Raw genomic sequence first — 27,631 nt, 5'->3', positions numbered from 1 at the left:
CTCCAGCGGGGCCCGAGGCCCCCAGGAACTCTACCCGTCCTGGCGGCCTCACAGAACCTGCTGCATCCATCTCAATAGGCACACCTCCTCCAAGAAACCTTCCCCGCTGCTCAGAGGTCTTAAATCCAGGGTTTGCACTCACAAACTGTGCAGCCTACACCAGCTTTCGAGGGACAGCAGAATACTGTGGGGGGCCTGGCACACAGTAGGCACTCATCAAGCCCGTCAGCCCCTCTACTCCTGACTTCTGAGGCAACAGGAAAAGACCCACCACCTTGTTCTCACAGCAGAGCCTCCCTGCCAGCGCAGATGGTCACAAGGGCCTCCCGGGATGCTGCCCACCTTGAGAGCCAGGCCCCTCCGGAGGGGCCAGTCTGGGCCTGACACTCCTGACCACCAACCCCCTGGGCAGAGCCTGCCTGTGCCTGGGTGAGGAACCCTGCATTCTCCTTGCCACCCAAGGCTTGCATCTGCCTTGGGGGCCCAGGCTCCACCCTCTCCGACCCCCAGCCCCACTGCTACCCCCAATGCCTGACCTGTGCCCACCTGACTCAACCTGGCTACTGTTCAGCACGTTAACAAAGTGTTCTCAGTCTGAACAGGAACCGTTTTCAATCCTTTATTTCAGAAAGGAGAGTCAGGAGAACTGGGGACTTAGAAAATACAGATCCTAAACTCAGAAGTCCCTGCCCCAGGCGTGCAGAGCCAGGGTCATGGGGTTTTGTGCTGGGCAGGGGCTGCCCTGGGAGGGGGATATAGGGGGAGGCACTTTAAGACAGCCCTTAGGCTGTGAAGGGTGTCAGCTGGGCCTCTGAAGCCACTAACCTCTGGTTCCCATCATGGAGAGCCCTGTGTGGGGGACCCAAGGGGGCTTCCTCCTGGAAGGGCCCCCACCCCTAGTGTCAGAGAAGCTGGCACGAACTGAGGGAGTGAGGTGCCGTGACAGCAGCCACAGCCCCTGGGGACCCCGGCAGGCCCAGCTACCAGCCTGGCACTGAGCATGCCATCTGCTTTAGGCCCCGGCTGGCGGGCAGGTGGGCAACTTGCTCCCTCAGTGCAGGGGGCTGGCGGCACAGATGCAGGCTCAGCACTACAAACTCAAAACCCCTATGCGAGGGCTCAGTCTTATGGGAAATGCCTCCAGCCGAGCCCCTCTGCCCCAACACCCTCTTCATCTGCCTACTGAAGAAACTTCTGTAAATAGCAGAGACTTGAGGGACCCCTTCCTGGGGTACGTGTATTTGTATTTTTCTGTTTGGGTGTTTGTGTGTCCCAGTGGGACCAGCTCCCCAGGGAGAGGAGGCAGGTGGGCGGGAGGCCTGGTGGGCGCCGTTACTTCTTCACGATCTGGATGACGTCCTCGTGCTCCATGGTGTGGGTCAGCCCCACCCGCTGCGGACTGTACTTGGTGCTGGTGCCCTGGGTGAGGAATGGGGGCAGAAGGGTCACCTCAGCCTGGACTGGCCAAGGCCACGGAAGATATCCCCGGGTGTGTGTGTCCTGGGGGGGTGAATGCCATGGCGTAAGGTGGGGGCCTCAGGCAGCAGGACGTCCGCAGTGGTCTGACCATCCCTGATCTCAAAGGTAGGGGAGGGCCAGGCACAGTGGCTAATGCCTGTAATCCCAGCACTTCTGGAGGCCAAGGTGGGAGGATCACTTGAGCTCAGGAGTTCGAGACCAGCCTGGGCCAGGTAGCAAAACCCCATCTCCATGAAAAATTAGCCAGGCATGGTAGTGTGTGCCTGTAGTCCCAGCTACTTGTGATGCTGAGGTGGGAGGATCGCTTGAGCACAGATATGAAGGCTGCAGTGGGCCATGATGGTGCCACTGCACTCCAGCCTGGGAGACACAGCCAGACTCTGCCTCAAAAAAAAAAAAGAAAAAAAGCAAACACCAGAAAAAAGAAAGGGTGGGGAAGACCCATGTCTACCCTGGGTTGGCATGTACATTCTATGGAGGACAGACACACAGACATGCCAATCCCCACAGGAAGGACAGGAACACCACACAGAGAGTGTGAACGCCTTGCTCCATGCCTAACCCAGCCTGCTCGCCTTCCACCCAGAAACTCACCCACACCAGGGCGTACTTGAACTGGCTGGCGAGTGACCGGTGGATGCGGTGGCACTGGAGGACAGGAGAGAGAGTCAGGTAGAGGTGAGGCTCCCCATAACCCCATCCCAAGCTTGGCCACACATTCAAAGCTCAGGACACAGGCTAAGAGGCAGCAGTTCCTGCGGCAGGTGCCCATAGTCCGGGCCTTGTGTAGAGGACTGACACGTGCTCAATTCGCACACAGCCACCCAATCACAGCTGCAGGTGGCCCTGCCATTCCCACTCCTGGTCTGCCAGCTATGGTGCCTAGTTAGGAATGTTCCCACAGCCACCAGGGGAAGGTCAGGGGCCTGGCTGCTAGTGGCCCTCTGCCTGCCTTGCCTGAACAGATGCTCCTTCAGAATGGGACAGGTGACAGCTTGGAGTCTCCCCGGCTTGGTCACCGTCTCTCACTCCTCCTGGCCCCACCTGTGGCCTGAAGCTTCCCACACATCATATCACCCCCAACTCCCAGGGCAGCGTATACCCTTGGTAGGGATGAAGGTCCCAGGGGTCCCAGAGGTCACATGAAACTGGAAGGAGACCCTGGAGGAGGCATCCAGCAATTGCCCCGAGAGTGTGGACCTCTGGTTGTCACGCTGACGGTGGCACAGTGGAGGGCGGTGGGGAGGGGACTCTGCAATTGTGCAATGTGACTCCTCTTCCCACATGCCCACAGGTCTTCCAGGCCCTGTGGGAGACCCAACGCCTCAGCCCAGAGTCCCGAGGGCGGAGGCCAGCACCAGGCCTGCAGGAACACTTCCTTGACACAGATGGAAAGGTGGCTGATTCTGGTCTGCAAATGGGTTTTGTTTGACTCAGCTTGCCCAGCATTGCCGCTTGTGAGTGACTGAAGGGATTCAGGAGGGTAATCGTGAGTCTCCTTGGCTCCTCCTGCTGTGACCTCAAGCCTAGGCCCTGAGAGAGATGGGACTTTGCCTGGCCTCATTTGTTTAATACCTCCAGGGTGGCACTCGGAGACCTGGGGCTGGGCTTGTGGAAGGAATGAATGCACAAGACCAGATTGCAGGCCCAGCCACCACTGTCCCAAGGGGCTGCAGGGACAGCTGGGTCTACAGTGTCCCTTGCCTACAGGATACAGATCTGGAGAAGAAATGAGCTTGAGGAAAACAACACCAGAAAAGCATCAGCCCAGGAGGACGGCCATGTGACCTGAAGCTTGACCACCATCTGTGCCTGCAGGGTCATGTTCAGGTGACAGAATCCTGGACAGGGAAAGGCAGCCTCTTGCTCCCTAAGCCCAGAGCACCTCCCCTGGGGCCTGTGCATGCCTGCTCCCCTACCTGGGATGCTCCCCACCCCAACTCCTCACTGCCAGACCTCCTAGTCCTACAAGCCAGCTCAGGCTGCCTCCTTGAAGCTGCTGTCCTGACCTCTGTGTTGAGCTGGCGCCACTCCCCACTCTCCTTGGATGCCTGAATGGCATGGGAGCAGGGTTACTGGCATCTATGCAGTGCCAGGCAGCAAGCTGAGTGTCCTACATGCTGGACCTCGTTCAATGTGTCCTCCTGACTACCTGGGGGGGAGGGCAGGCAGCACACCCTGCTCACAGGAGAGGTCAGAGCCTCAGCACACAGCTAGGAAGGGGTGCTGCAGACGCAGCCCCAGGTTGTCCCACGCCAGAGCCTGCACTGACATCTGAGAGTGAGACCAGCAGAGCCTACCCCCAGCCCAGGGCACGTCAGGCAGAACAGAGTCCCAAGGGGCATGCAGAGCTCCCACCCCTTGTCACAGCAGGTCTTGTCAACTCACCACATGCTCCACCGAGGCCCCTTTCCGGAGAATGATGGCATCTGTGAAGTCCGGCCTCTCTGCAGGGCGGGATGGGGAGAGTCAGCCACGTATCAGGGCCCACGCTGCCACCTCGTGATTCTGCACGAGGGAAGAGCTGGCCACGGAGGCCCTTTCGGTCTCCTTGCCTTGGCCTAGCCTCCCCCTGACATCCAGATGCCCTCCACATAGATCCCTGTGCCATCTTCTACGAACCCGACCTTAACACAGTGACTCAAAACAAATCAAAACTCTAGGATTCACAGTGCCTGCCACCCATCTGCTGTGACAGCACCGAGACAGACCAGGACCTGGACTGAACGGGCAGGGTGCGAAGGGATGCTGGAGTCTAGTGAGGGAAGCTGCAGCTCACTCCTTGCTGCCAAGGTCAGGGTTGATGCAAACTGCTCCAAATTCAGCAGTTGGAACCCCAGGGCATGTGTGTGTGTGTGTGTGTGTGTGTGCACCAGGAGGATGGGCAGGAGTCAGGCATGGGGACGGCTCCTGTGGATTCAGGTCCCTAATGCTCGTGCAGTGGGGCCTGTCACTGTGAGGGGAGGTCAGGAGGGCACTGACTGCTACAGCCAGTGGGGACCCCAAGGTAGCCTTGCCCCACCAGGGCACCCTCAAAACCAGCAGTGCCCAGCGCTGAGAAGGGAAAAGAGCTGAGATGTGTCTAGACAAGCCAGGCCAGAGCCAGTGCCGGGGTCTCTGGGCACCACACACTGGCCTGGCAGCCTTCTAGGGAGGATGAAGCTCAGCTTGTTGCTCAGCTACGTGCAGTGCAACTCACGTCCTCTCTTCTTGGTGTAGATGCAGGTCAGGGCCAAGTACTCCCAAAGCATCTCCAGCAAATAGTCCAGGTTCAGCTTCATGCCGCAGCTGCAAAGAGGCCAGTCAGGCAGGGGCCCCTGTGAGTTCAGAGGCTGAGGTCTCCACTTCTCACTATCGGAGGGGACAACCTCCACTGGCCAGGCGGCCCGCTGGTACCCACAGGGAAACAAGCCCATTACTCTGATGGCAGCTTGATGTTTCTGCTGCCAGTGCCTCTGGGCACCAATCATGGTCACACTCAACCAGGGTCAGCATCTCTCCTAGGGGCTGGCAAGCCCGTGCTCTGTGGAGGGTCGCAGCATGTGTGGTTGATGAAGGGCTGCCGTGGGGAGATTGTCGGGGGCTGTGATGGGACCATGGGCAAACGCTAAGAACCCTGACACCCCGAGTTCACTCCTTGTTGAGAGGAGCGATGGACTTCCAGGAAGTCCAGCAGGGATTTCAGCAAGAAGAGAGGATAACCAAGGCTCTGGAGGCACCAGGCCTGGGTGGACTGTGGCTTGAAGGTTTGCAGTGTGACCCTGAGCTGTGTCCTGACCTCTGTAGAGCTGTTCTAAGCACAAGCAGGTAAAGGTGTAGAGGCTCTCACGTCCTGAGGATGGCAGCCCCTCAAAGGCCTGGGACACAGCAGTGGGAGAGGAGCTGAGGCTGTGCTGTAGGACGGACACTATTCTCTGTGGTGGCTACAACCACCACAAAATGGTCTTTGTGCTCAGGCCGGGACCCTCATCCATCATTTGCACTGTCCAGCCTCTTGGTCCTCGAGCTCTCCGTACTGTCGGCCAAGCTTCACTGTGAAGCTGCAGAGCATCCGCTCCCAGCCAGGAAACCAGCAAAGTGGAGCACCTGAATCAGTCTGCCCCAAAGAGAAGCCTGCCAGGCTGTGGTGGCAAGTGAACAAACAGCCAGAGTGCAGGCAGTACCCCAGGGACCCACCCTGCAAAGGAGGTGGGCCTGAGAACATTAGTTCCCTTTTCCCCCTTTGAGCTGTGGTCAGACAGAAGCCACACCTTCCAGAGCACCAGGAGAGGTAAGCTCACACCCAGGGCTTCTTGCGGGGACCTTGGTTCACTACTAAGAAGCCTCTTTTTTTTTTTGAGATGGAGTCTCGCTCTCTCACCCAGGCTGCAGTGCAGTGGCACGATATCGGCTCACTGCAACCTCCGCCTCCCGGGTTCAAGTGATCCTCCTGCCTCAGCCTCCTGAGGAGCTGGGACTACAGGAGCACGCCACCACGCCCGGCTAATTTTTGTATTTTTAGTAGAGACAGGGTTTCACCATGTTGGCCAGGATGGTCTAGATCTACTGACCTCGTGATCCACCCGCCACGGCCTCCCAAAGTGCTGGGATTACAGGCGTGAACCACCGCATCTGGCCTAAGTTAAGAAGCCTCTTAACCATTTAACCTTGGTTGATGAAATCCTTGTTTTCTTAACCAAAGTCCATAAGACATCACCCACCCTACCCATGGCAATTCACAACTGGAACGGGCCAGTGCCTCCAGCAGCTATGAAGGAGACCCTCCTGCAGTGTCTCCTGGGCCTCATGGACGAAGTGCTCTGCCCTGGGCAGGAAGTCATGGGTTCCATGAGGGCTGTGTGCTGCTGGAGGCTGTGCTGGCTTTTCCTCCTCCACAGCCAAAGTGGCTGGCAGGCCTGACGACTGGGGTCAGAACCCAGAGCAAGGACAGCAGAGTGGCAGGATGCCAGCGGCCTCACCTGATGACCACACTGTTGGGTTTTCGGGCCAAGCGGTCCACCTCTTCCATGGAGATCTGGTCGATTTTGTTATAAACCTGAGATTGAGAAGGTGGAGGCCGGTGCTGAGGATAGGAGCAAGGCATCCAGGAAAGGGCCCTCCATCGCCCTGTGCTGGCTGCAGCCCTTCCTTGGAGAGCTGAGTCTACGCCCTCCCTTCCTTTGCTGCCTCAAGGTAGGGAAGGCTGGGCTGGAACCCTGGTTTCAAGCTCTCCATGTCTGCAAGATTCAAGCAGCCACTGAGGTGAGGGGAGGGGAGGAGAGAGCCTCAAACTCTTTCTGCTTCTCTCACAAGGCTCCGGGAGCTGAAGAAATGCATGTGGTGGAAAGGCCGAGTGGCCAGGCCAGGGCTCCCCTCCTGCACTTACATACAGGCAGGGCATGTACACCCGGTTGCCCACGATCACATCGATGAACTCGTCTGGGGAGCAGTCTTCTCGGAAGAGAACTTCTGCGTTGAAGATCTCTGAGGGGCTCCGATTAAGGGCAACCTGTGTACCAGCTGCCCCTGTCCCTCCTCAGCGGAGGGCCCCAAAGAGCCAAGCAGGAAATATGCTGGCCGCATGGGATCTTGGCGGTTATCTGCTTGTGAGGTTTTACAAGATTGTAATGCTTTGGAAGCCTTCTTTTCTCTTCCCCAGAGGGACTACAATATATAAAAGTTTCAATCAACACAGGGTTTTAATCTTGACAGCTAGGCAGGGAGAAAAATGTACCTGCTAGAGTCCCCAAAGCCCCTCAGGGGAAGCCTGGGTTTTAGCACCAGGAGCATCTGAAAGCTGGTCGAACCCAGCTTCTCCTGTGCAGGACTCCAGTGGGGGCCATCCTGCCTCTGCTCACCCACCTCTGGCAATGAGGGGCTCACAGCTCACTCTAAGAGTTCTCCATATGCCAGACATAACTCTGCCTGAGGCCCCCTACCCTATCCCCAGGGCCCCAGAACCCAACCAGCCCCCCAACCTTGCTTTAGAGGCACCATCCACTCCCCAGCTCTCCCTGGGGCTTCTCCAGGCTAGGAACCCTCCATCATCAGAGGCTGTTTCCCATGACATCTTTTTCTTCCAGATGTCATCTGGCTACCACAGTGCCCAGTACTCGGCGAGGAGCCAGGAAGCCATTGTCAAGTGCATGGCTGCAGCCCTGGCAATCTGGAGCTTGCCCAGAGGCTGGTCGAATGGACAGCGGGGGCAGTGGGGGTGACCTGCTGCCACCCTGCGCCACGAGTCCTCCTGTCTTGGTCAGTCCCCCCACTGCCCTCCCTCACGTGTCTTTCAGGGAAGGATACTGTATTCGTGCAGGATGAGCTGCACCAGCTTTTCCGAGCACTGGGTCAGCGTGACTGTTGAGTTAAAGGAGATGCCACCGCCTTTCTTGGGCTGAAAGAGGAGAGAGGGACGGGGAGAACTGCTAACCGAGGGGCCACAGCAATGGTCCCACAGCCTCAGTCGCTGGCCAATGCAGTCTCAAAACTGCCACACCCCTGGCCTGCAGGCCCGAGAGGTGCCTCACCTTGAAGTAGATGTTAGGCTTGTGCTTGTTGAGGCGGATGCCCACAGACTCCAGCTCCTTCTCCAGCAGAGACCTAGGCAGAGCACCCCATAAGCCCTTCACAGGCTGTCCACAGAGCCAGGCTGCACAGCTTCCCTGTTACGCAGGACATCACTGTCCACCCCGACAGAGACTGACTCTCTCCTCACCCCCTTCCCCAGCAACCCGGAGAACACTCCTTCCCAATGCCCCAGAGCTGCAGGGAGCTTCTAAACTGCCACAGTCGCAGAGGGAACCGGTCCGGTTTACAGTCGGCATGCACAGGCAAGTGGTGGAGCCCCCACGAGGTGACCACATGAGGGTACTCCTTCTGGTCCCAAGGAAGCAGGCCTGGTGTGCCCCTCTGCCAGGACGTGGGATGAACAATGCTTCTGTGCTTGGGGCTGGGCTTCTGGCAGGTTCTGGGCAGTGAGGGGGCACCTGTGCCTCTGAACAGGAAGCAGAGCCAGGCCAAGCCCCTTGGCCCCCAGCCCCAAGACGCCTCTGTGCTGGCTGGACACAAGCCTTGAGGAGAAGACGCCACAGGCTGGCTGGTGTTGGGTTTAGTCTGGGAAAAGTCCTACCACTACTCTCACATGTGAGAGGGCCAAGCACCCACAGGCCGCCCAGTATGAGCTCAGGGACACATCGGCCCTCCCCAGACATGTGAGCCTGCCCCATGCCCCACCCTGCGGACCTCTGCACCTCTCCCTTGGTGGCATCCAGCATCATGATGACGACATCAGCTGTGCGTGCCACAGCGATCACCTGCCGGCCACGGCCTTTTCCTGGATGGGTGGGAGGGATGGAGTTACATACACGAACCCATGTGACCACTACCCAGCCCACGGCGCCCTGGACTCCTGTCCTTTACAGACCTACCACAGCCTCTGCCGCATACCAGCACAAGCTGATTGATTTTATTGGCATTTTTCTTTAATCCACGTGTTTTGCTCACAGTTATTTCAGAAGAAAATCCGACACCCACCATCATAAAAGGAGTAACGGGATAATAACGGCTATCCTATGCCCACCCTTACCATGTGGCAAGCCCCAGGCTAAATGCCTGAAAACTATGCTGTAAATTAAGTATGATCATGCCCATTCTATAGCTGAGGAAACTGAAGCTTGGTTAGAGATAGCCAATCACTTGCCCAAGATCACAAAGCTAGTTTGGTGCCAAGGATTTGAACTGGAACCTGTCTTTTCTGGAAAGTGGGATAACAGACCAGGGATCCAGAGTGATCTCCATGACAGCCACACCCAGTTTCAACAATCAGTAACAGAGCTCCATCCTGCCTCCCACACACCTGCCCTGCCTCCCACCTTGGGCTGCGCCTTCAATGATTCCAGGAAGGTCCAGGAGCTGGATGTTGGCGCCTTTGTACTAGGATGCAGAAGAGAAGAAAGGTAAGGCAAGGCTGGGCCTCCACTGGGAAGGTCCTGCCTGGATCTGGGACATCTGGAATGGCCCCAGGGCTCAGGGGCTTAGGGAAACCCAGGTGCAAACCTGTGGCCAAGCCCGAGCCTCGTCACCATCCCAGCCCAGTGCACACCACAGCCTATGAGCTGAGTAGCCACCTAGAGAGGGCTCAGGATCTCCCAGTCCCACAATACTCATGGCTGATGGTACCAGCACTTCACAAATAAATTGCGTCACTGTGGGAACTTAACGCCACAGCACCCAGCTGCCCAAAGCAAACACAGCCCAAGGCAGTGAAGCTTCATGGGGAGGCAGAAGGATACAGCCAAACAGCAATTAGTGACTAGACCTGCAGTGGTGTTGGGGAGGAGATCTCGCACAGGAGGCGCCAGGCAGAGAAGCCACATGCTGGCCTCACCTCCTGGTTCCAGGCCCCACCAGGCATCTCTGGGGTCCAGCAGCTAGGATCCCCAGAATTGTCGGTGCTGGAGGGCAAAGCAGCTCAGTCCAGAGCCTATTCTGACATGGGGACATCCACCCTGACTCACACACGGCGGGCACAGGCACAAGTCCAAACACAAGCACACATCCCTTCTCCTGGGCCCAGCACACACACTTACTTCAATGACCCCAGGAATACACGTCAGAGTGGTGAACTCATAGGACGCTGCCTCGCTGGCCGTGGAGGTCATCAGACTCAAGAATGTGGACTAGGAGAAAAGGAGGTCATTGCACTGAGGAGCCTTGTGTCTGGCCTTCTGGGAGAGGCCCCAGGGGCTAGAGGCCTGCAGGTGCAGGCAGCAGGAGGAGCCCCTCTCACCCTCGGCTCAGTGACCTAGATGGCTGCGAAGAGACCTCCCAGCCGGAGGGCTTGCCTCTGGCCCTGTCCTGGATGGGTCGGACATCAGAGGGTCTATCTGTTCCTTGGCGGCCTCAGGACTGTCTTGGGTAGAGGCAGGGATCTGGATTCTGAGGGGGTTCCCCACATACATCAGGAGCCTCCCCTAGCCCCACACAATTCTCCAGACTCTCCTGGCCCCAGAGAACTTTAAGCAGGTAGCAGTCCCATGGCACTCGTGGAACCAGTACCCAGACGTGCTGTGCACCTAGGGAGGGTGTGAGGAGCTGTGCAAGGAGACGCCAATCTCCTGGGCTGAAGCAGAGACAGCTGACAGGAGAGGTGCCGCAGGGAGGGAGTGGGGAACTGGGAAGATGTGGATGTGACCACTCAGGCCACCATTCACTGTGGCTGGGAGTTGGAGAAACCTGGCTTTGAAACCTGCCTCTGCCGGGGTATCCTGGGATCGGGCAGGAAACTCCATACTCTCAGCTCAGGGTCTTTACATGTAGAATGGGCATGAACCCAGTCCCTCCCTCACAGGACTGCACAGGGATTAAAAAGGTAAGGACCGGGATGTGCCTCGCTCCGAACACTGTAACATCTCAGTGATAGATGCTGTGGCTGAGAAGGCCAGCCAAGCAGTGGGCAGAACCGGGGAGGGAAGAAACCCAGCCCCATGCCTCCTGCTCCATCCTAATCAGCAGGGCCCCAGGAACAAGAAGCCTGAGACTCTGAGTTGCAGGGCCAGCTATCCAGACCCTGCCTTCTGGCTGAGTGGCAGGAAGACAGGGGCACACCTCCCCAAGGCACCCTTAGACCTCTCAAGCCCAGAATGTGGCATGCGATGGAAATACATCGAGTCCTCAAATCCAGAAATCCTCAGCCTTGGGGACCTCCTGGAAACCCAAGAAATGATGAAAACCTGGTGGAGTGGACAGGTATGGATAGACAGGGTGGCCCCAACAGGCAGGCAATGGCTGTTGAGACACCCAGCAACCAACCTTGGGGCAACTCCCTGATTCTGTCTGGCCCCTGTGAGTAAGAACTGGGCCCTCCCATGGTGGGAGAGCCTATACTCCCAAAAAGGCAGGTGGGATCTGCCACAGGCCCAGACTTCAAGGGTAACTAGAGCGGCTTCTCTATCAATCTCTCTCTCTCTGATACATATACCAATCATATAGGCAGACAGTACAACAAACAAAACGAAACACCGCCCAGCCTGCATGCAGCAAGCATTCAAGGAAAGGTAGCTGTTACCACCTTCCGCTATGCCTGGCCCAGAGCAATGGAAACTGGGTGTGGGCTCAAATTGTTCAGCTGAACTGAGTTAGAAGCTGCTCCCCGGCACCTGTCCAAGAGCTTTGGTTGTTGCTCACTTGGCCTATATTCTAGCAACCTCCCCGCTGTCCCACTTCCACCTTGCCCTGCTGTAGCCTGCTAGCTACACAACAGCCAGAGTGATTCTGTAAAAAAAGTAAGTCAGCGCCCAGATGGTGGTTTCTAATGCTATTCTCCAATCAAAGGAACCAGGGGTCCTTGGAGAAATGGCAGATTCTAGGACAGGGCAGGGAATATACAAAATGAGCTTGAGGCATCTTGCAGTGTCAGAAAGTGAGCAAGTGCTGGAAAAACACAATGGCGGAAGTACATCAAAGAAGCCAACTAAAATAGCTCCGAAGTTAAAACCTTTTGAGCAGCAAAATAACATGGTATGTGTTTAGACCCCGAAGCACAAAGTAAACCCCACAAGTCCATACGGATATCAATAAATGATTGAATAAAACAAATGAATGGGAGAAGAGAGACACATCTCCCAGGCAGAAGAATTCCAAACAGTTTCTGTAGATGCTCCCCTCAAGGAGGTGATGGAATTGGGGCTGCACACAGTCACCTCCCTCCCCAAAGCGGTGTGGCAAGGGGAGAAGAGAGTATCTCATGGTGGAGAAACCTGACACACCTCAGCCAGGTGGTCAAGATCAAAATCAGCAGGGGTAAGTCACGTTGACAGTATGTGCCCTTCATGTGATGTGATAAAAATGGCACTTTACCTCTGTGGTCTTCCTTGCTAAACTATAACCCCAGATTAACCACAAAAAAAACACTGGACACACCCCAACTGAAGGACTTTCTTTTTTTTTTTTTTTTTTTTTTTTTTGAGACGGAGTCTCGCTTTGTCGCCCAGGCTGGAGTGCAGTGGCCGGATCTCAGCTCACTGCAAGCTCCGCCTCCCGGGTTTACGCCATTCTCCTGCCTCAGCCTCCCGAGTAGCTGGGACTACAGGCGCCCACCACCTCGCCCGGCTAGTTTTTTGTATTTTTAGTAGAGACGGGGTTTCACCATATTAGCCAGGATGGTCTCGATCTCCTGACCTCGTGATCCGCCCGTCTCGGCCTCCCAAAGTGCTGGGATTACAGGCTTGAGCCACCGCGCCCGGCCTAGTTTTTTGTATTTCTTAATAGAGACGGGGTTTCACCGTGTTAGCCAGGATGGTCTCGATCTCCTGACCTCGTGATCCGCCCGTCTCGGCCTCCCAAAGTGCTGGGATTACAGGCTTGAGCCACCGCGCCCGGCCTAACTGAAGGACTTTCTATAAAATATGGGAATGGTACTCCTTGAAACCATCAAGGTTATCAAATCAAGGCAAGTATAAGGAACTGTCTAGAAGAGCCTAAGGAGACATAACAACTGAACTGTGATGTGGGATCTCAGGACAGAAAAAGGACAGTGGGGAGGAGCTAAGGAAATCTGCATAAAACATGGACTTGAAGCAAGAACAGATCAACATTCATTGGTATAAAAGGTTAACTGCCAGGGAAAATGGGCGTGGGGTATATGGGAACTCTGTGCTACCTTTACAACTTTTCTGTAAATCCAAGACTATTCTAAAATAAAAAGTTTATTTTAGGCCAGGTGCAGTGGCTCACACCTATAATCCCAGCACTTTGGGTGGCTAAAGGGGGTGGATCACCTGATGTCAGGAGTTCAAAACCTGCCTTGCCAACATGGTGAAACCCCGTCTCTACTAAAAAAGGATACAAAAAATTAGCTAGGCGGGTTGTCGCATGCCTGTAATCCCAGCTACTTGGGAGGCCGAGGCAGGAGAATTGCTTGAAACTGAGAGGCGGAGGTTGCAGTGAGCTGAGATCACGCCATTGCACTCTAACCTAAGCAACAAGAGTGAAACTACACCTCAAAAAACAAAAAACAAAAAACAACAAAAAAAAAGCCGATCAGACATATCTCGTTTCTGCTCAAAACTCTGCAATGACGTTTATTTTATGTCTCACATAAAAAGTAAATCACGCTGGGAGCGGTGGGTCACACCTGTAATCCCAGCACTTTGGGAGACTGAGGTGGGCAGATCACCTGAGGTCAGAAGTTTGAGACCAGCCTGGACAACGTGGTGAAACCCCATCTCTACCAAAAATGCAAAAATCAGGGGGTTGTGGTGGTGGGCACCCGTCATCCCAGCTACCCGGGAGGCTGATTGATAACTGCAAGTGCTTGAACTCAGGAGATAGAGGTTGCAATGAGCTGAGACTGTGCCACTGCACTCCAGCCTGGGTGACAGAGCGAGACTCCATCTCAAAAAAAAAAAAAATAAACCAATATAGATTGTACACTAAACAGAGCAACTTTCAGAAGAAATCTTTTTTTTTTTTTTTTTGAGATGGAGTTTTGCTCTTGTTGCCCAGGCTGGAGAGCAACGGCACAATCTCGGCTCACCACAACCTCTGCCTCCCGGGTTCAAGCGATTCTCCTGCCTCAGCCTCCCGAGTAGCTGGGATTACAGGCATGCGCCACCACGCCTGGCTAATTTTGTATTTTTAGTAGACACGGGGTTTCTCCATGTTGGTCAGGTTGGTCTCGAACTCCTGACCTCAGGTGATCCGCACCCCCTCGGCCTCCCAAAGTGCTGGGATTACAGGCATGAGCCACCGCACCCAACCGAAGAAACCTAAAAACTCCACAGTTTCATTTTTCAGTCCAAGCCAGGGTCCTTCCGGCCACCCATAAGCCCCTATCCTCTCTGTCTTCTCCCCTCCTGGTGCTCCTCAGGGAGCCACCTGGGCCTCCCTGGACACACTAAGCGAGCGCCTGACTAAGGGCTTCTGTGCTGACTGTTCCCTCTGTCTGGAATGTTCTCACCCAGGACTCTGCAAGCTCCCTCACTTCCTTCAGGCCCATGCCCAAATACTCACTCGCCAGAGAAACCTGCCAGGACCTGTAGTAACTAGCAGACCTTCGCCCTGCCACTCACCAGTCCACGCTCCTCACTTGATACACCTCATCTTCACTTATTTACTGTCCTTTCTCTTCAAGAATGGGAGCTCTATGTGGGCAGGGACAGAGCTCTGTCTCATTCGTGCTATGTCCCCAGTCCCTGGCATAGTGCCCAGCACATGACACCACTCAAGATACACACTCGAGAAGTATTTGTTCGTGATGCCTGAGTTGGAAGACCAAGTAGGGCTACATCTGCTGGCAAGAGGAAAGAGTGTCCTCCACGTTAGGATGATAAAGGGCTGGGATCTGACCCTGGGGGAGTCCAGGTTTTCTGTGTCCCCGGAGCTAAGCAGAAAGGCAGCGAGGAGAGCCTGGATGGTCACCTGATTGAAAGATGACTTCCTGCTTTCCTCCCCGAGGCCCACGCTGACCATCACTGACCTTACCCACAGAGGGAAATCCAATCAGTGCCACACGGGCATCGCCCGACTTCATGACATCGAAGCCCTCTCCTTTGGACGAGGCTGATTTGGACGGTTCCAGGAGCTGGGCCCGATACTTGGCGAGCTTAGCTTTCAGCAGGCCCAGATGATACTCAGTGGCTAAAGGATGGAAAACAAGACAGAAAATGAGTGGCCAGGGTGTCCAAGCCCAGGGGTCAGGCAGGGCCCACACGCCGCCAAGTACTGGCTGGGAAGCAACTGCTGTCAAGGAGATCATGAGAAAAAAAAAAGCCACCCTTCTGCTTAAAAGGCTCCCTTGGCTTCTCAATTCATTTAAAATAAAATCCAGTCTCTTAGGCCGGGAGCAGTGGCTGACACCTGTAATCCCAGCACTTTGGGAGGCCGAGGCAGGTGGATCACCTGAGGTCGGGCGTTTGACGCCAGCCTGACCAACGTGGAGAAACCCTGTCTCCACCAAAAACACAAAATTAGCTGGGCATGGTGGTTCATGCCTATAATCCCAGCTATTTGGGAGGCTGAGGCAGGAGAATTGCTTGAACTCAGGAGGCAGAGGTTGCAGTGAGCCTAGATCATGTCATTGCACTCTAGCCTTGGCAAAAAGAGTGAAACTCCATCTCAAAAATAATAAAAATTTAAAAATCCCATCTCTTTGTTGAGACCTCACCACCCTACTGAGAACCAATGGTTCTCAACAAAGGTGGCACCGCTCCCTGCGGGGCATTCTGGAAATTCTGGGAGATGTTTTCTGTTCACTTTGATGGTGAAGTCATCATTGGCATCTACTGGGCAGGGGGCAGGGAAACCAGCTGCCCTATTAGGTGAGTCAGCCCTGCGTAGCCAAGGAGAATTGTCCCAAGTCCATGACTTGTGACATCCTAAAGGCATCTACAAAGGGAAAACCTGGGTTAGGATCGCCAGGCCTAGAACCTAGCTCTGTTTATGTATAAACACAGGACATTTTGTACAGTGTTAATAGACATTGAAATGTCCAGGAACACAACTATTGTATACGAAGGGAATACTACGTCATGCTTTGTCTGAAACTTTACCTCGAGCTGCTCACTATTCGGGGATCCCACGCTGCCATGGCAGCACCTCTTGGGGCGTAACTTAGTGGCCAACACAACACACCTGCATTGTGGCTGTCCCACCCCCAGTGATTCCACTGCTTCAAGGTAACTTCGTTAGATCCTGGCAGCACTCCGGCATTTGCGTATTTAAATAAATACCATTTTCATTATAAATTACTTTCCTTTTTCTTCTTCTCCTTTATATTATTAGGGTATTACATTGTTTTTTTTCAAATTCTGTGGGTACAGAAATTATATTACTGATGAGGACTTTCATTTCAGGACTGTAAATGGTGTTACAAACTCTTTGCTCTAAAACGAGGCCGTGGTTGAGACTGAGAACCAGGACCCTATGTGACCTGGCTCCTGGCTACTTCAACGCACTCTGTTACATTCCAGACACAGTGGCTTTCTCCTCTCTCTTTTTTTAAAGAGATGAGGGTTTCATTCTGTCACTCAGACCAGAGTTCAGTGGCACAATTATAGCTCACTACAGCCTTGAACTCCTGTCTCAGCCTCCTGAATAACTAGGACTACAGGCATGTACTACCAGGACTGGCTAATTTAAAAAATTGCTTTTGTAGAGATGAGGTGTTGCTATGTTGCCCAGGTCTTGAACTCCTGGCCATAAGCAATCCTCCTGCCTCAGCCTCTCAAAGTGCTGGGATTACAGGTTGAGCCACTGGGCCTGGCCTTTCTTTTTTTTCTTTTCTAGAACATGCTGACCTCATGCCTTCCTTGGGACCTTCACACTGGCGATTCTCTCCATTTCAAAGAGATCTTTCTGGAGCTGGCTCCTTCCCATCATTTGAGGTGCAGCTCAAACGTCACCTCTTCAAAGAGGCCTCCCCTGCCCAGTCTCAGAGGGTGGTGTCCTACAGAGGTTGACAGCTTGTGTCAGAACTCCACCCTGCAATTACTGGGGCCGTTTTACTTTGGAAAAGTTAGTTTTCTTGTGCATCAGTTTCTTAAACTGCAAATAGGTTTATTAACAGTATTAACTTCTTAGGCAGATTTCTTTCTTTTTTTTTTTTTTTTGAGATGGAGTCTCGCTATATCGCCCAGGCTGGAATGCTGTGGCGCAATCTCAGCTCACCGCAACCTCCACCACCAGGGTTCAAGCAATTCTCCTACCTTAGCCTCCCGAGTAGCTGGGACTACAGGCACACACTATGATGCCCAGCTAATTTTTTGTATTTTTAGTGGAAATGGGATTTCTCCCATTATATATATTATATATATATATCAAAAATATATAATTTCTCCATGCTGGTCTCAAACTCCTGATGTCAGGTGACCCACCCACCTCGGCCTCCTAAAATGCTGGGATTACAGGTGTGAGCCACGGACAGTCTTGCTGGTGTCAGGCTGGAGTGCACAGGTGTGATCTTGGCTCACTATAACCTCCACCTCCTGGGTTCAAGAGATTCTTCTGCTTCCTCCTCCCGAGTAGCTGGGACTACAGGCTGGTGCCACCACGCCTGGCCAATTTTGTAGTTTTAGTAGAGACGGGATTTCACCATGTCGCCCAGGTTGGTCTCGAACTCCTGACCTCAAGTGATCCATCCACTTCGGCTCCCAAAATGCTAGGATTACAGGCGTGAGCCACTGTGCCTGACCATACTTCAGCAGATTTTTGATGGTGGAATAATGGAGAAGTTTTACAGAAAGCACTAAGAACATCGCTTAGCACACAGTAAGCACCTAATAAAAGTTGGCTATAATCTACAGTAAATTCCGTCCTTCCCCAGACCCCTTCCTGCCTCGTGAGCCAGTTTACTGTCTTCTGAAGTCTGAAAACTATCTTATTTCTTTACTTCCCTGACTCTGGTAGGTCAGGAAATGGGACTGGATCCCCAGCTTCCAGCACAGGGCCCAAGCACACAGGAAATATTTTGCCAAGTGAATGTGTGAATTGATAGCAATGAGAAAGGGTCAAGAATGGGTTCTGCAGCTGGGCATGGTGGCTCACACCTGTAATCTCCAACACTTTGGGACGCCAAGGAGGGAGGACTGCTTGAGGCTGGGAGGTCAAGACCACCCTGGGCAACACAGTGAGACTGTGCCTCTACAAAAAATGTAACAATTGGCCGGGCGCGGTGGCTCACACCTGTAATCCCAGCACTTTGGGAAGCCGAAGTGGGCGGATCACCTGAGGTCGGGAGTCCGAGACCAGCCTGACCAACATGGAGAAACCCTGTCTCTACTAAAAATACAAAATTAGCTGGGCGTGGTGGTGCACACCTGGGAGGCTGAGGCAGGAGAATCGCTTGAACCTGGGAGGCGGCGGTTGTGAGCTGAGATCGCACCTCTGTACTCCAGCCTGGGCAATAAGAGTGAAACTCTGTCTCAAAAAAACAAAAAAAAACAAAAAAAAAAAAAAAAGGAAAAGAAAAAAAAAATATATATGTAAAAATTAGCCCGGTGTGGTGGTGCACACCTGTAGTCCCAGCTACTCGAGAGGTGGAGGTGGGAAGATTGCTTGAATGCAGGAGTTTGAAATTACAGTGAGCTATGATCACACCACTGCACTCCAGCCTGGACAACAGAGCAAGACTATCTCAAAAAAAAAAAAAAAAAAAGGATTCAGTGTCAGTCAGGTTCACATGGCCCTTCCTGTCATCCCAGCTCCTAAAATTCTGAGCATATCTGAAGGGAAGGACTAGGTCTTAATCACCTTTACATCTCCTTTGTCTACCACAGCCAAAGTAGCAGCATCTCTAGCCTCCCTGTGACTTTCCTTGGGCCTTACAGGTAATATTCCACACAGCAGCCAGAGGGAACTGTTTTTTTTTTTTTTTTTTTTTTTGAGACGGAGTCTGGCTCTGTGGCCCAGGCTGGAGTGCAGTGGCCGGATCTCAGCTCACTGCAAGCTCCGCCTCCCGGGTTTACGCCATTCTCCTGCCTCAGCCTCCCGAGTAGCTGGGACTACAGACGCCCACCACCTCGCCCGGCTAGTTTTTTGTGTTTTTTTTAGTAGAGACGGGGTTTCACCGTGTTAGCCAGGATGGTCTCGATCTCCTGACCTCGTGATCCGCCCGTCTCGGCCTCCCAAAGTGCTGGGATTACAGGCTTGAGCCACCGCGCCCGGCCCAGAGGGAACTTTTAAGACAGAAGTCAGAATAGCCCCTCCCCTGCTTAGCACCCTGCACCAGCTCCCACTGCCTTAGAACACAACCCAGAGTCTTTCCCATGACCTGTGGCTCTGCATGATCGACCCCCTCCTGTCCCATCACTGCACCCCACCCTAGTCCTGTTGATCTGTAAACAGCCAAGTTTGTTCCTGCCTCAGGGCCTTTGCATTAGCTGTTCTTTCTGCCAGGAACACTCTTCTCCCAGATGTTTGCATGACCAGTTCCTTCTTCTCATTCAGGTCTTAGTTGAAACGCCCCATTCTCATGGTGGTCTTCTCTATCATTTCACCTAAGCAGGCCCAATCCCCAGCCCCTCCCCACCCCTAATACTCTGCTGTATCACCCTGGTTTGTCTTCATAGCACATACTGCTGGCTGACATTGTTTTATTTATTTTATTTCTAGTTTTCAGACTGTCAACTAGAAGGTCAGATCTGAGGGCTGGGATATGCCTGCTGTGTTCACTGCTTTAACCACAGTGCCTAGCACATAGTAAAGGCTCAGGAAAGATCGGCCGGGCATGGTGGCTCACGCCTGTAATCCCAGCACTTTGGGAGGCTGAGGAGGGCGGATTACCTGAGGTTAGGAATTCAAGACCAGCCTGGACAACATGGCGAAACCTCCTCTCTACTAAAAAAATACAAAAATTAGCTGGGTGTGGTGGTGCGTGCCTCCAGCTACTTGGAGACGGAGGCAGGAGAATCGCTTGAACCTGGGAAGCAGAGGTTGTGGTGAGCCCAGATGGCGCCACTGCACTCCAGCCTGGGTGACTGAACAAGACTGTCACAAACAAACAAACAAACAAACAAACAAAAAAGATTTACAGAAGGAATGAGTCATAGAGGGCCCTCAACTCCTCGGCCTTCAAACCTAAATGGAACCAAGGGAAGGCAGACACTGGGACCAGCTATCTGGTGTTGCTTGCTTCCTTCTCCCACAAGCCTGAATGGCTAGCTACTAGCCTGGCCAATTGCTTCTCCCATTACTCTTCCATACCCACCTTGTGATCTAGACTGCTCTCACTGTCCCATGAACACATCATGCTCACTCCCATGTCTTTGTCTCAGTAGTGGCCCCCACCTGGGAAACCCTCCCAACAACCAGCTCAAGTCCCACTTCCTCCTAGTGTCATCATTCTCTCCTAATCTCTCTTCTGTGAGCTCCTCCAGCCCTTACATTCTAAAGTCCAGATTTGAGGCTTCATTATCTATTATCTATGTTGGGGTGTTTACTTTAAATACTGAGTGCTTACCATGTGCCCAGTGCTTTGTAAAGGCCATCTAATTTAACTCAGCTGTGTGCTAAGATGGAGCAGGAAAGTATCACCCCATTTACAGATGAAGACACTGAGGCTCCAAGAAGTGAAGTGACTTTCCAGTGTTTTACACAAGGTACGTGGTGGACCTGGGGTTCAAACCCAGGCCTTCCAGACTCCAGAGTCCTGATTCCCTTGCTCCAGTGGGCTCTCAGCTACTGAGTGAGGCTGTTCCTGAGAGGTCTCCTCTTGTACTTCCCAAAACAACAGGGGAGACCACCAAAGCCCCGGGCCCAGCCATCAGGAGACTGGGGTTTGAACCCTAGCTCTGCCTCTCTCTGGGTCAGATGGGTCAGATGCTTGCTCTGTGAGCTGGGATTACTCTACTTGGACACACGGTCTAGGACTGATCAGATCTCTTGGGGGCCGTTTGCAGTCAGACCTGGGTGTGAGACCCGCTCCCGCCTGGCCCTGCCTTGGGCGCGCAGGCCGGCCTCGGCACTTGTCTGGCAACTTCTCCGCAGCCTCGGATCTTGTCCCAGCATTACTGCTGGAGTTGTTCCCCCATTTTACAGACAGGAAAACTGAGGCGGGCAGAAAGGAAGGCCCCGCCCGTCCGGCCCTCACCCTTGTTCTTCTGCGTCCGAGCGATCTCCTTCTCGATCTCCGAGATCTTCTCTAAGATCCCCATGGCGGCAGCAGAGCTGGGCGCACAGACAGCGGCTGCGGTGGCACCGGGAATTCCGCTCTGACGGCGGCGACAGAGGAGCGTGCGCCCGGAAGTCAAGGAGAACAGCGTTCTCGTGGGCGCCTGGTGCTCCGGGATTCAGAGTCCGAGCGAGCCAAGTTGCCAGACACTATCGGTTCCGCCCGCTGGACCGGCCAGGCTGTGGACCTCTGGGAAGGGCGGGGGCGGGGCCGGGCCATACTGTACTGGCCCACGGCTAGGCTGGCCGGAGCAAGCAAGGAAGAGAGGGAATCTGCTGGTGATGAACCCTGAACTGCGAGTCCCTGCGCGCAGCTGACTGGCAGTATAAGGAAAAGGGTCTGAGTCGAAAGCCTGGTGGCTCTCATTTTATACTATAAATGGAGGTGTCCAATCTTTTGGCTTCCCTGGGCCACATTGGAAGAATTGTCTTGGGCCACACATAAAATACACTAACACTAATGATAGCTGATGAGCTTTAAAAAAATCGCCAAAAAAGTTAATGTTTTGGCCGGGCGCGGTGGCTCACGCCTGTAATCCCAGCACTTTGGGAGGCCAAGGCAGGCGGATCACCTGAGATTGGGAATTCGAGACCAGCCTGACCAACATGGAGAAATCCCGTGTCTACTAAACATACAAAATTAGCCGGGCGTGGTGGCGCATGCCTGGAATCCCAGCTACTCGGGAGGCTGAGGCAGGAGAATTGCTTGAACCCGGGAGTGGGAGGTTGCGTTGAGTGGAGATCGTGCCATTGCACTCCCGCCTGGGCAACAAGACGGAAACTCTATCTCAAAAAAAAAAAAAAAAAGTTCAATTTTTTTTCTTTGTTTTGTTTTTTTGAGACGGAGTCTCACTTTGTCGCCCAGGCTGTAGTGCAGTGGCACGATCTTGGCTCACTGTAACCTCCAACTCCCAGGTTCAAGTGATTCTCCTGCCTTAGCCTCCCAGGTAGCTGGGATTACAGGCGCATGCCACCACGCTTGGCTAATTTTTGTATTTTTAGTAGAGACAGGTTTTCACCAAGCTGGCCAGGCTGGTCATGAACTTCTGACCTCAAGTGATCCGCCTGCCTCAGCCTCACAAGGTGCTGGGATTACAGGGGTGAGCCGCTGTGCCCCGCCTAAATTTCATAATGTTATAAGAAAGTTTATGAATTTGTGTTTGGCCACATTCAAAGCAGTCCTGGACCACATGTGGCTGCAGACCTAAGGTTGGACAAGCTTGAAGAAGTTCATAATGGATCTCCAAGATCTGCCACTGCACTCCAGCATGGGCAACAAAGCAAGACCCTGTCTCAAAAAAAAAAAAAAAAAGAAAGAAAGAAAAGAAAAAAAGTGGATCCCCATACCACCATTTGTTTTTTTTTTTTTTTTTGAGACAGGGTCTCACTTGATCACCTAGGCTGGTGTGCAGTGGCGTGATCACAGCTCACTGCAGCCTCGACCTCCCAGGCTCAGGTAATCCTACCTCCTCAGTCTGGGAGAAAGTCAGCCACCACGCCTGGCTGATTTTTGTATAATGTTGTACAGATGGGGTTTCACCATTGTTGCCCAGGCTGGTCTTGAACTTCTGAGCTAAAGGAATCTGCCAGCCTTGGCCTCCCAGAGTTCTGGGATTACAGGCATGAGCCACTGCACCTGGCCCCCCATACCACCTTAACTAAGTACTCCAACTCAGCGTCACCTACCATCAGATGCCTCCTGATATGAAGCAGTGTAAAGCAGACAGCATCTCATGACTTTTTTTTTTTCCTTAGGCTCTCCCTCTATTGCCTAGGCTAGAGTACAGTGGCTTGACTACAGCTCACTGCAACCTCAACCTCCCAGGCTCAAGTGATCCTCCCAGACCTCCTGAGTAATTGTGACTACAGGCCCAAACCATTATGCCTGGCTAATTAAAAAAAAAAAGTTTTTTGTAGAGATGGGGTCTCACTATGTTGCCCAGGCTGCTCTTGAACTCCTGGTCTCAAGCAATCCTCCCACCTCAGCCTCCCAAAGTGCTAGGATTACAGGCATGAGCCACCTTGACTGGTTGACAGCATCTCTTATGTAGAATTCTTGCCAAAAATACTATAACTGAGTTCAGGCATGAGGAAACATCAGATAATGTAGAAAGTGGAACATTTTATAAGGCAGGTGGCCTTGGTTCATCAAAATTGTCAATGACAGTAGCCGGAGATAAGCAGGGGGATTGTTCTAAATGAAAAAATGTTACATGTGTGGAACTTGTCCGGATTCTGGTTGAAATTTTTATTTATTTATATTTATATATTTTTTTCTTTTTTTGAGACGGAGTCTTGCTCCATCACCCAGGCTGGAGTGCAGTGGCACAATCTCGGCTCACTGCAACCTCTGCCTCCCAGGTTCAAGCGATTCTCCTGCCTCAGCTTCCTGAGTAGCTGGGACTACAGGCGCCTGCCACCACGCCCAGCTAATTTTTGTATTTTTAGTAGAGACTGGGTTTCACCATGTTAGCCAGGATGGCCTCAGTCTCCTGACCTCATGATCTGCCCGCTTTGGCCTCCCAAAGTGCTGGAATTACAGGCTATTTTTCTTTTTTTAGAGATGAGGTGTCTCTCTATCACCCAGGCTGGAGTGTAGTGGCATGATCATGACTAACTGCAGCCTTGAACTCCTCAGCTCAAGTGATCCTCCAGCCTCAGCCTCCCAAGTAGCTAGGACTACAGGCACATGCCACCATGGCCAGTTAATTCTGGTTGAAAAAATTAAAAGCACCTATAAAAAGACATTCTGGGCTGGGCACAGTGGCTCACGCCTGTAATCCCAGCATTTTGGGAAGCCGAGGTGGGTGGATCACCTGAGGTCAGGAGTTCAAGACCAGCCTGGCCAACATGGCGAAATCCCATCTCTATTAAAAGTACAAAATTAGAGGCCGGGTGCAGTGGCTCACGCCTGTAATCCCAGCATTTTGGGAGGCCAAGATGGGTGGATCACGAGGTCAGGAGATCGAGACCATCCTGGCTAACATGGTGAAACCCCGTCTCTACTAAAAATACAAAAAATTAGCCGGGCATGGTGGCACACACCTGTAATCCCAGCTACTTGGGAGGTTGAGGCAGGAGAATCGCTTGAACCCGGGAGGCAGAGGTTGCAATGAGCCAAGATCGCGCCACTGCATTCCAGACTGGGCAATAAGAGATAAACTCCATCTCAAAAAAAAAAAAAAAAAAAGACATTCTGAGCTGGGTGTGGTGGCATGTACCTGTAGTCCTGATTACTCAGAAGGCTGAAGCAGGAGGATCATGTGAGCCCAGAAGGTAGAGAGGCTGCAGTGAGCCATAATCATACCACTGCACACCAGCCAGGGCCATAGAGTGAGATACTGTCTCTAAAATAAATTAAATAAATAAGCAAACATTTTGAACAAATAAAAAACATTCTGAGGACGATTTGAGAGAAATCTAACTATGAATTGGATATTGAATATTCTGGAGCTATTACAAATTTTCTTGGTGTGATGATGTAAGCAAATGCCTTTATTCTTAGCAGATATACATGCAATATTTAGGGGTTGTCTTAGTCAGCTTAGGCTGCCATAGAATACCACGGACTTGGGCCGGGCGCAGTGGCTCATGCCTGTAATCCCAGCACTTTGGGAGGCCGAGGTGGGTGGATCACGAGGTCAGGAGATCGAGACCATCCTGGCCAACACGGTGAAAACCCGTCTCTACTAAAAGATACAAAAAAGAAAAAAAAAAAAAATTAGCCGGAAGTGGTGGCAGGTACCTGTAGTTCCAGCTACTTGGGAGGCTGAGGCAGGAGAATGGCATGAACTCAGCAGGCAGAGCCTGCAGTGAGCCAAGATCACGGCACTGCACTCCAGCCTAGGCGACAGAGCGAGACTCCGTCTCAAAAAAAAAAAAAAAAAAAAAAAAAGAATGCCATGGACTGGTGGCATAACCAACAGACATTTATTTTCTCATTCTCGACGCTGGAAGTCTAAGATCAGGATGCCAACATAGTTGCATTCTGGCGAGGGCTGTCTTCCTGTTTTGCAGAGGGCTACTTTCCCACTGTGTCCTCAGATGCCCTTTGCTCAGTGCATGCTCTCAGAGAGACAAGCTCTCTGGTGTCCCTTCTTACAAGGGCACCATGCCCATCATAAGCAGTATCTTACTCCATGAACTCATCCAACTCTAATTATTCCCATAGGCCCCAACTCCAAATACCATCACATCACAAATATTCAGTCCATAGTAGGTGTGACATCTGACCTTACTCTCAACTAGTTCAAAGTATGTATATATGGGGCTGGGCACAGTGGGTCATGCCTGTAAACCCAGCACTTTGGGAGGCTGAGGCGGGTGGATCACCTGAGGTCAGGAGTTCGAGACCAGCCTGGCCAACATGGAGAAACCCCGTCTCTACTAAAAATACAAAAATTAGCCAGGTATGGTGTCTCATGCCTGTAATCCCAGCTACTCCGGAGGCTGAGACAGGAGAATCGCTTGAAACCGGGAGGCAGAGGTTGCAGTGAGCCGAGATCGTGCCACTGCACTCCAGCCTGGGCAACAGAGCGAGGCTCTGTCTCAAAAAAAACCCAAAGTAGGGCAGGCGCGGTGGCTCACATGTGCAATCCCAGCACTTTGGGAGGCTGAGGTGGGCGGATCCCTTGAGGTCAGGAGTTCGAGACCAGTCTGGCCAACATTGTGAGATCCCATCTCCACTAAAAATACAAAAATTAGCCTGGCATGGTGGCGGGCACCTGTAATCCCAGCTACTCAGGAGGTTGAGGCATAAGAATTGCTTGAACCTGGAAGGCGGAGGTTGCAGTGAGCTGAGATTGTGCCACTGGACTCCAACCTGGGAGACAAAGCAAGACTGAATTAAAAAAAAAAAAAAAAAACTAAACTAAACAAAACAAATCAAACAAACAAAAAAACAAAGTATGTATATATTTAGAGAAAGCAGGGTAAAGTAAATGTGCCAATATGTTAACAATTGTTGCAACTGGGGGGAGGGTATATGGGTATTTATTAAATCATTCTTCCAACTTTTCTGCATGTTATTAATAAAAAGTTGGGGGGAGGAAACACGTCCTTGAAAATCATACCACCTGTGTTCACATTGCAGCTTCCTAACTATGTGAGTTTGGCTAAATTTCTTTCTTTCTTTCTTTCTTTTTTTTTTTTTGAGATGGAGTTTCTCTTTGTCGCCCAGGCTGGAGTGCAGTGGTGAAATCTCGGCTCACTGCAAGCTCTGCCTCCCGGGTTCATGCTATTCTCCTGCCTCAGCCTCAGACTCCTGAGTGTCTGGGACTACAGGTGCCCGCCACCATGCCCGGCTAATTTTTTGTATTTTTATTTTTTTTTTAGTAGGGACGGGGTTTCATGGTGTTAGCCAGGATGGTCTTGATCTCCTGACCTCGTGATCCGCCCGTCTTGGCCTCCCCAAAGTGCTGGGATTACAGGTGTGAGCCACCGCGCCCGGCCTAGCTTAGCTAAATGTCTTAACCTCTCTGAGCCTGTTTCTGCATCCTAAAAGTGGGAATAATGTGGTTGTTATAAAAAACAAAGAGGCCAGGCACGGTAACTACTAAAACCCCGTTTCTACTAAAAGTACAAAAATTAGCCGGGCGTGGTGGCAGGCGCCTGTGATCCCAGCCACTCGGGAGGCTGAGGCAGGAGACGCTTGAACCTGGGAGGTGGGGGTTGCAGTGAGCTGAGATTGCGCCACTGTACTCTAGCCTGGGTCACAAGAGCGAGACTCTGTCTCAGGAAAAAAAAAAAAAAAAAAAGTCAGATAATGGTTGTAGAGCACCTGGCATAATTTGCTTGCTCATAAGTTGTCGTTGAATGCCAGAACCATTGGAAATTGTTTCTTCTCTCTGGATGTCATGGAATTTCTGAGATTTAACCCCTATTTATTGAGCACCTGCTAGGCACCAGACTCTGGGCTAGACAGGAGCTTTTACAAACTTTGAACTTGCCACTCTCACCTACATTTTACAAAGTGAAGTCTTGAGCTATGCAAAGTGGCTGGCCCAGTCCTCAAGCCATTCAATGGCAGGACGGAGATGTTAATCTAGGGCTTTCAATTCCAAGTCTTGTGACTCCAAAGTAACATGGTAGGCTGTAGGTGGAAATAAATGTATGATGTTTCTGTAAGGTTTAAAGAAGATGATAGTGGTGAGAACAATTTGGGAACTGGGGTGGCCCGTGAAGATGTGGAGGCCTGAAGAACCCTGACCCAGGTCGGGGGTCTGTAAGTCTTCTCTTTGCCTCCACCTTCTACATCAGTGGTTCTCAGAGCCTCCTTCACTACTACCTTTGTGCCCACAAAGGCAGGTTCACTTCAGGTTTTTAGCTGGGGAAACAGAAGAGTTTTGGAAAATGACTCACCTTCCGAGAATCCTGGCATCTTTGCTGTTGTATGTGCTTCCATGAAATCCCTGTGGGCCTCAGTTCTTCTCAGGTAACGTTAGAATCCTGCCTACTTCAAGCGTCGAGGGAGATGACCACACATCAAACTTGCTCTAGGCAACCGGCT

At 52.5% G+C, this 27,631-nt stretch overlaps 1 protein-coding gene across 10 annotated transcripts; it reads right to left on the bottom strand.

Moving 5' to 3' along the window:
• Positions 1–605: 605 nt before the first annotated feature.
• DRG2 (developmentally regulated GTP binding protein 2) lies at positions 606–27,631 on the bottom strand. Of its 10 annotated transcripts, none has more exons than XR_010582313.2 (14): positions 27,484–27,631; positions 14,936–15,096; positions 10,047–10,136; positions 9,330–9,390; positions 8,701–8,791; positions 7,986–8,058; positions 7,762–7,852; positions 6,845–6,942; positions 6,438–6,514; positions 4,679–4,767; positions 3,868–3,926; positions 2,582–2,785; positions 2,074–2,127; positions 606–1,419 (listed from the first exon to the last, which is right to left on the bottom strand). XR_010582313.2 is itself a non-coding variant. In XM_045375280.2 (13 exons), exons 1-13 carry the CDS (start codon positions 21,105–21,107, stop codon positions 1,333–1,335), a joined length of 1,095 nt encoding a protein of 364 aa, XP_045231215.1. In that variant the 5' UTR covers positions 21,108–21,201; the 3' UTR covers positions 606–1,332. The 10 variants fall into 10 exon arrangements, 6 of the variants coding, with proteins under 6 accessions (XP_045231215.1, XP_073874829.1, XP_005583113.1 ...); XR_010582312.2 differs by lacking the exon at positions 27,484–27,631 and adding an exon at positions 21,044–21,201; XR_010582315.2 differs by lacking the exon at positions 27,484–27,631 and adding an exon at positions 21,044–21,201 and having other exon boundaries at positions 14,941–15,096.

This window comes from Macaca fascicularis, chromosome 16, assembly GCF_037993035.2.
Source record: "Macaca fascicularis isolate 582-1 chromosome 16, T2T-MFA8v1.1".
In the NCBI taxonomy this organism is placed as follows: domain Eukaryota; kingdom Metazoa; phylum Chordata; class Mammalia; order Primates; family Cercopithecidae; genus Macaca; species Macaca fascicularis.
The sequence above is the reverse complement of the archived record's forward strand: the minus strand, read 5'-3'. Positions and strand labels throughout refer to the sequence as shown.

Excerpts from the sequence above, each read along its gene's own strand:
- DRG2 (XM_045375280.2), bottom strand. The coding sequence starts at position 21,107 with ATGGGGATCTTAGAGAAGATCTCGGAGATCGAGAAGGAGATCGCTCGG. Across the intron at positions 7,853-7,985 it reads AGCCTAACATCTACTTCAAG|CCCAAGAAAGGCGGTGGCAT; the intron begins GTGAGGCACCTC and ends CTCCTCTTTCAG. Across the intron at positions 2,128-3,867 it reads GGGCCTCGGTGGAGCATGTG|TGCCACCGCATCCACCGGTC; the intron begins GTGAGTTGACAA and ends CCTGTCCTCCAG.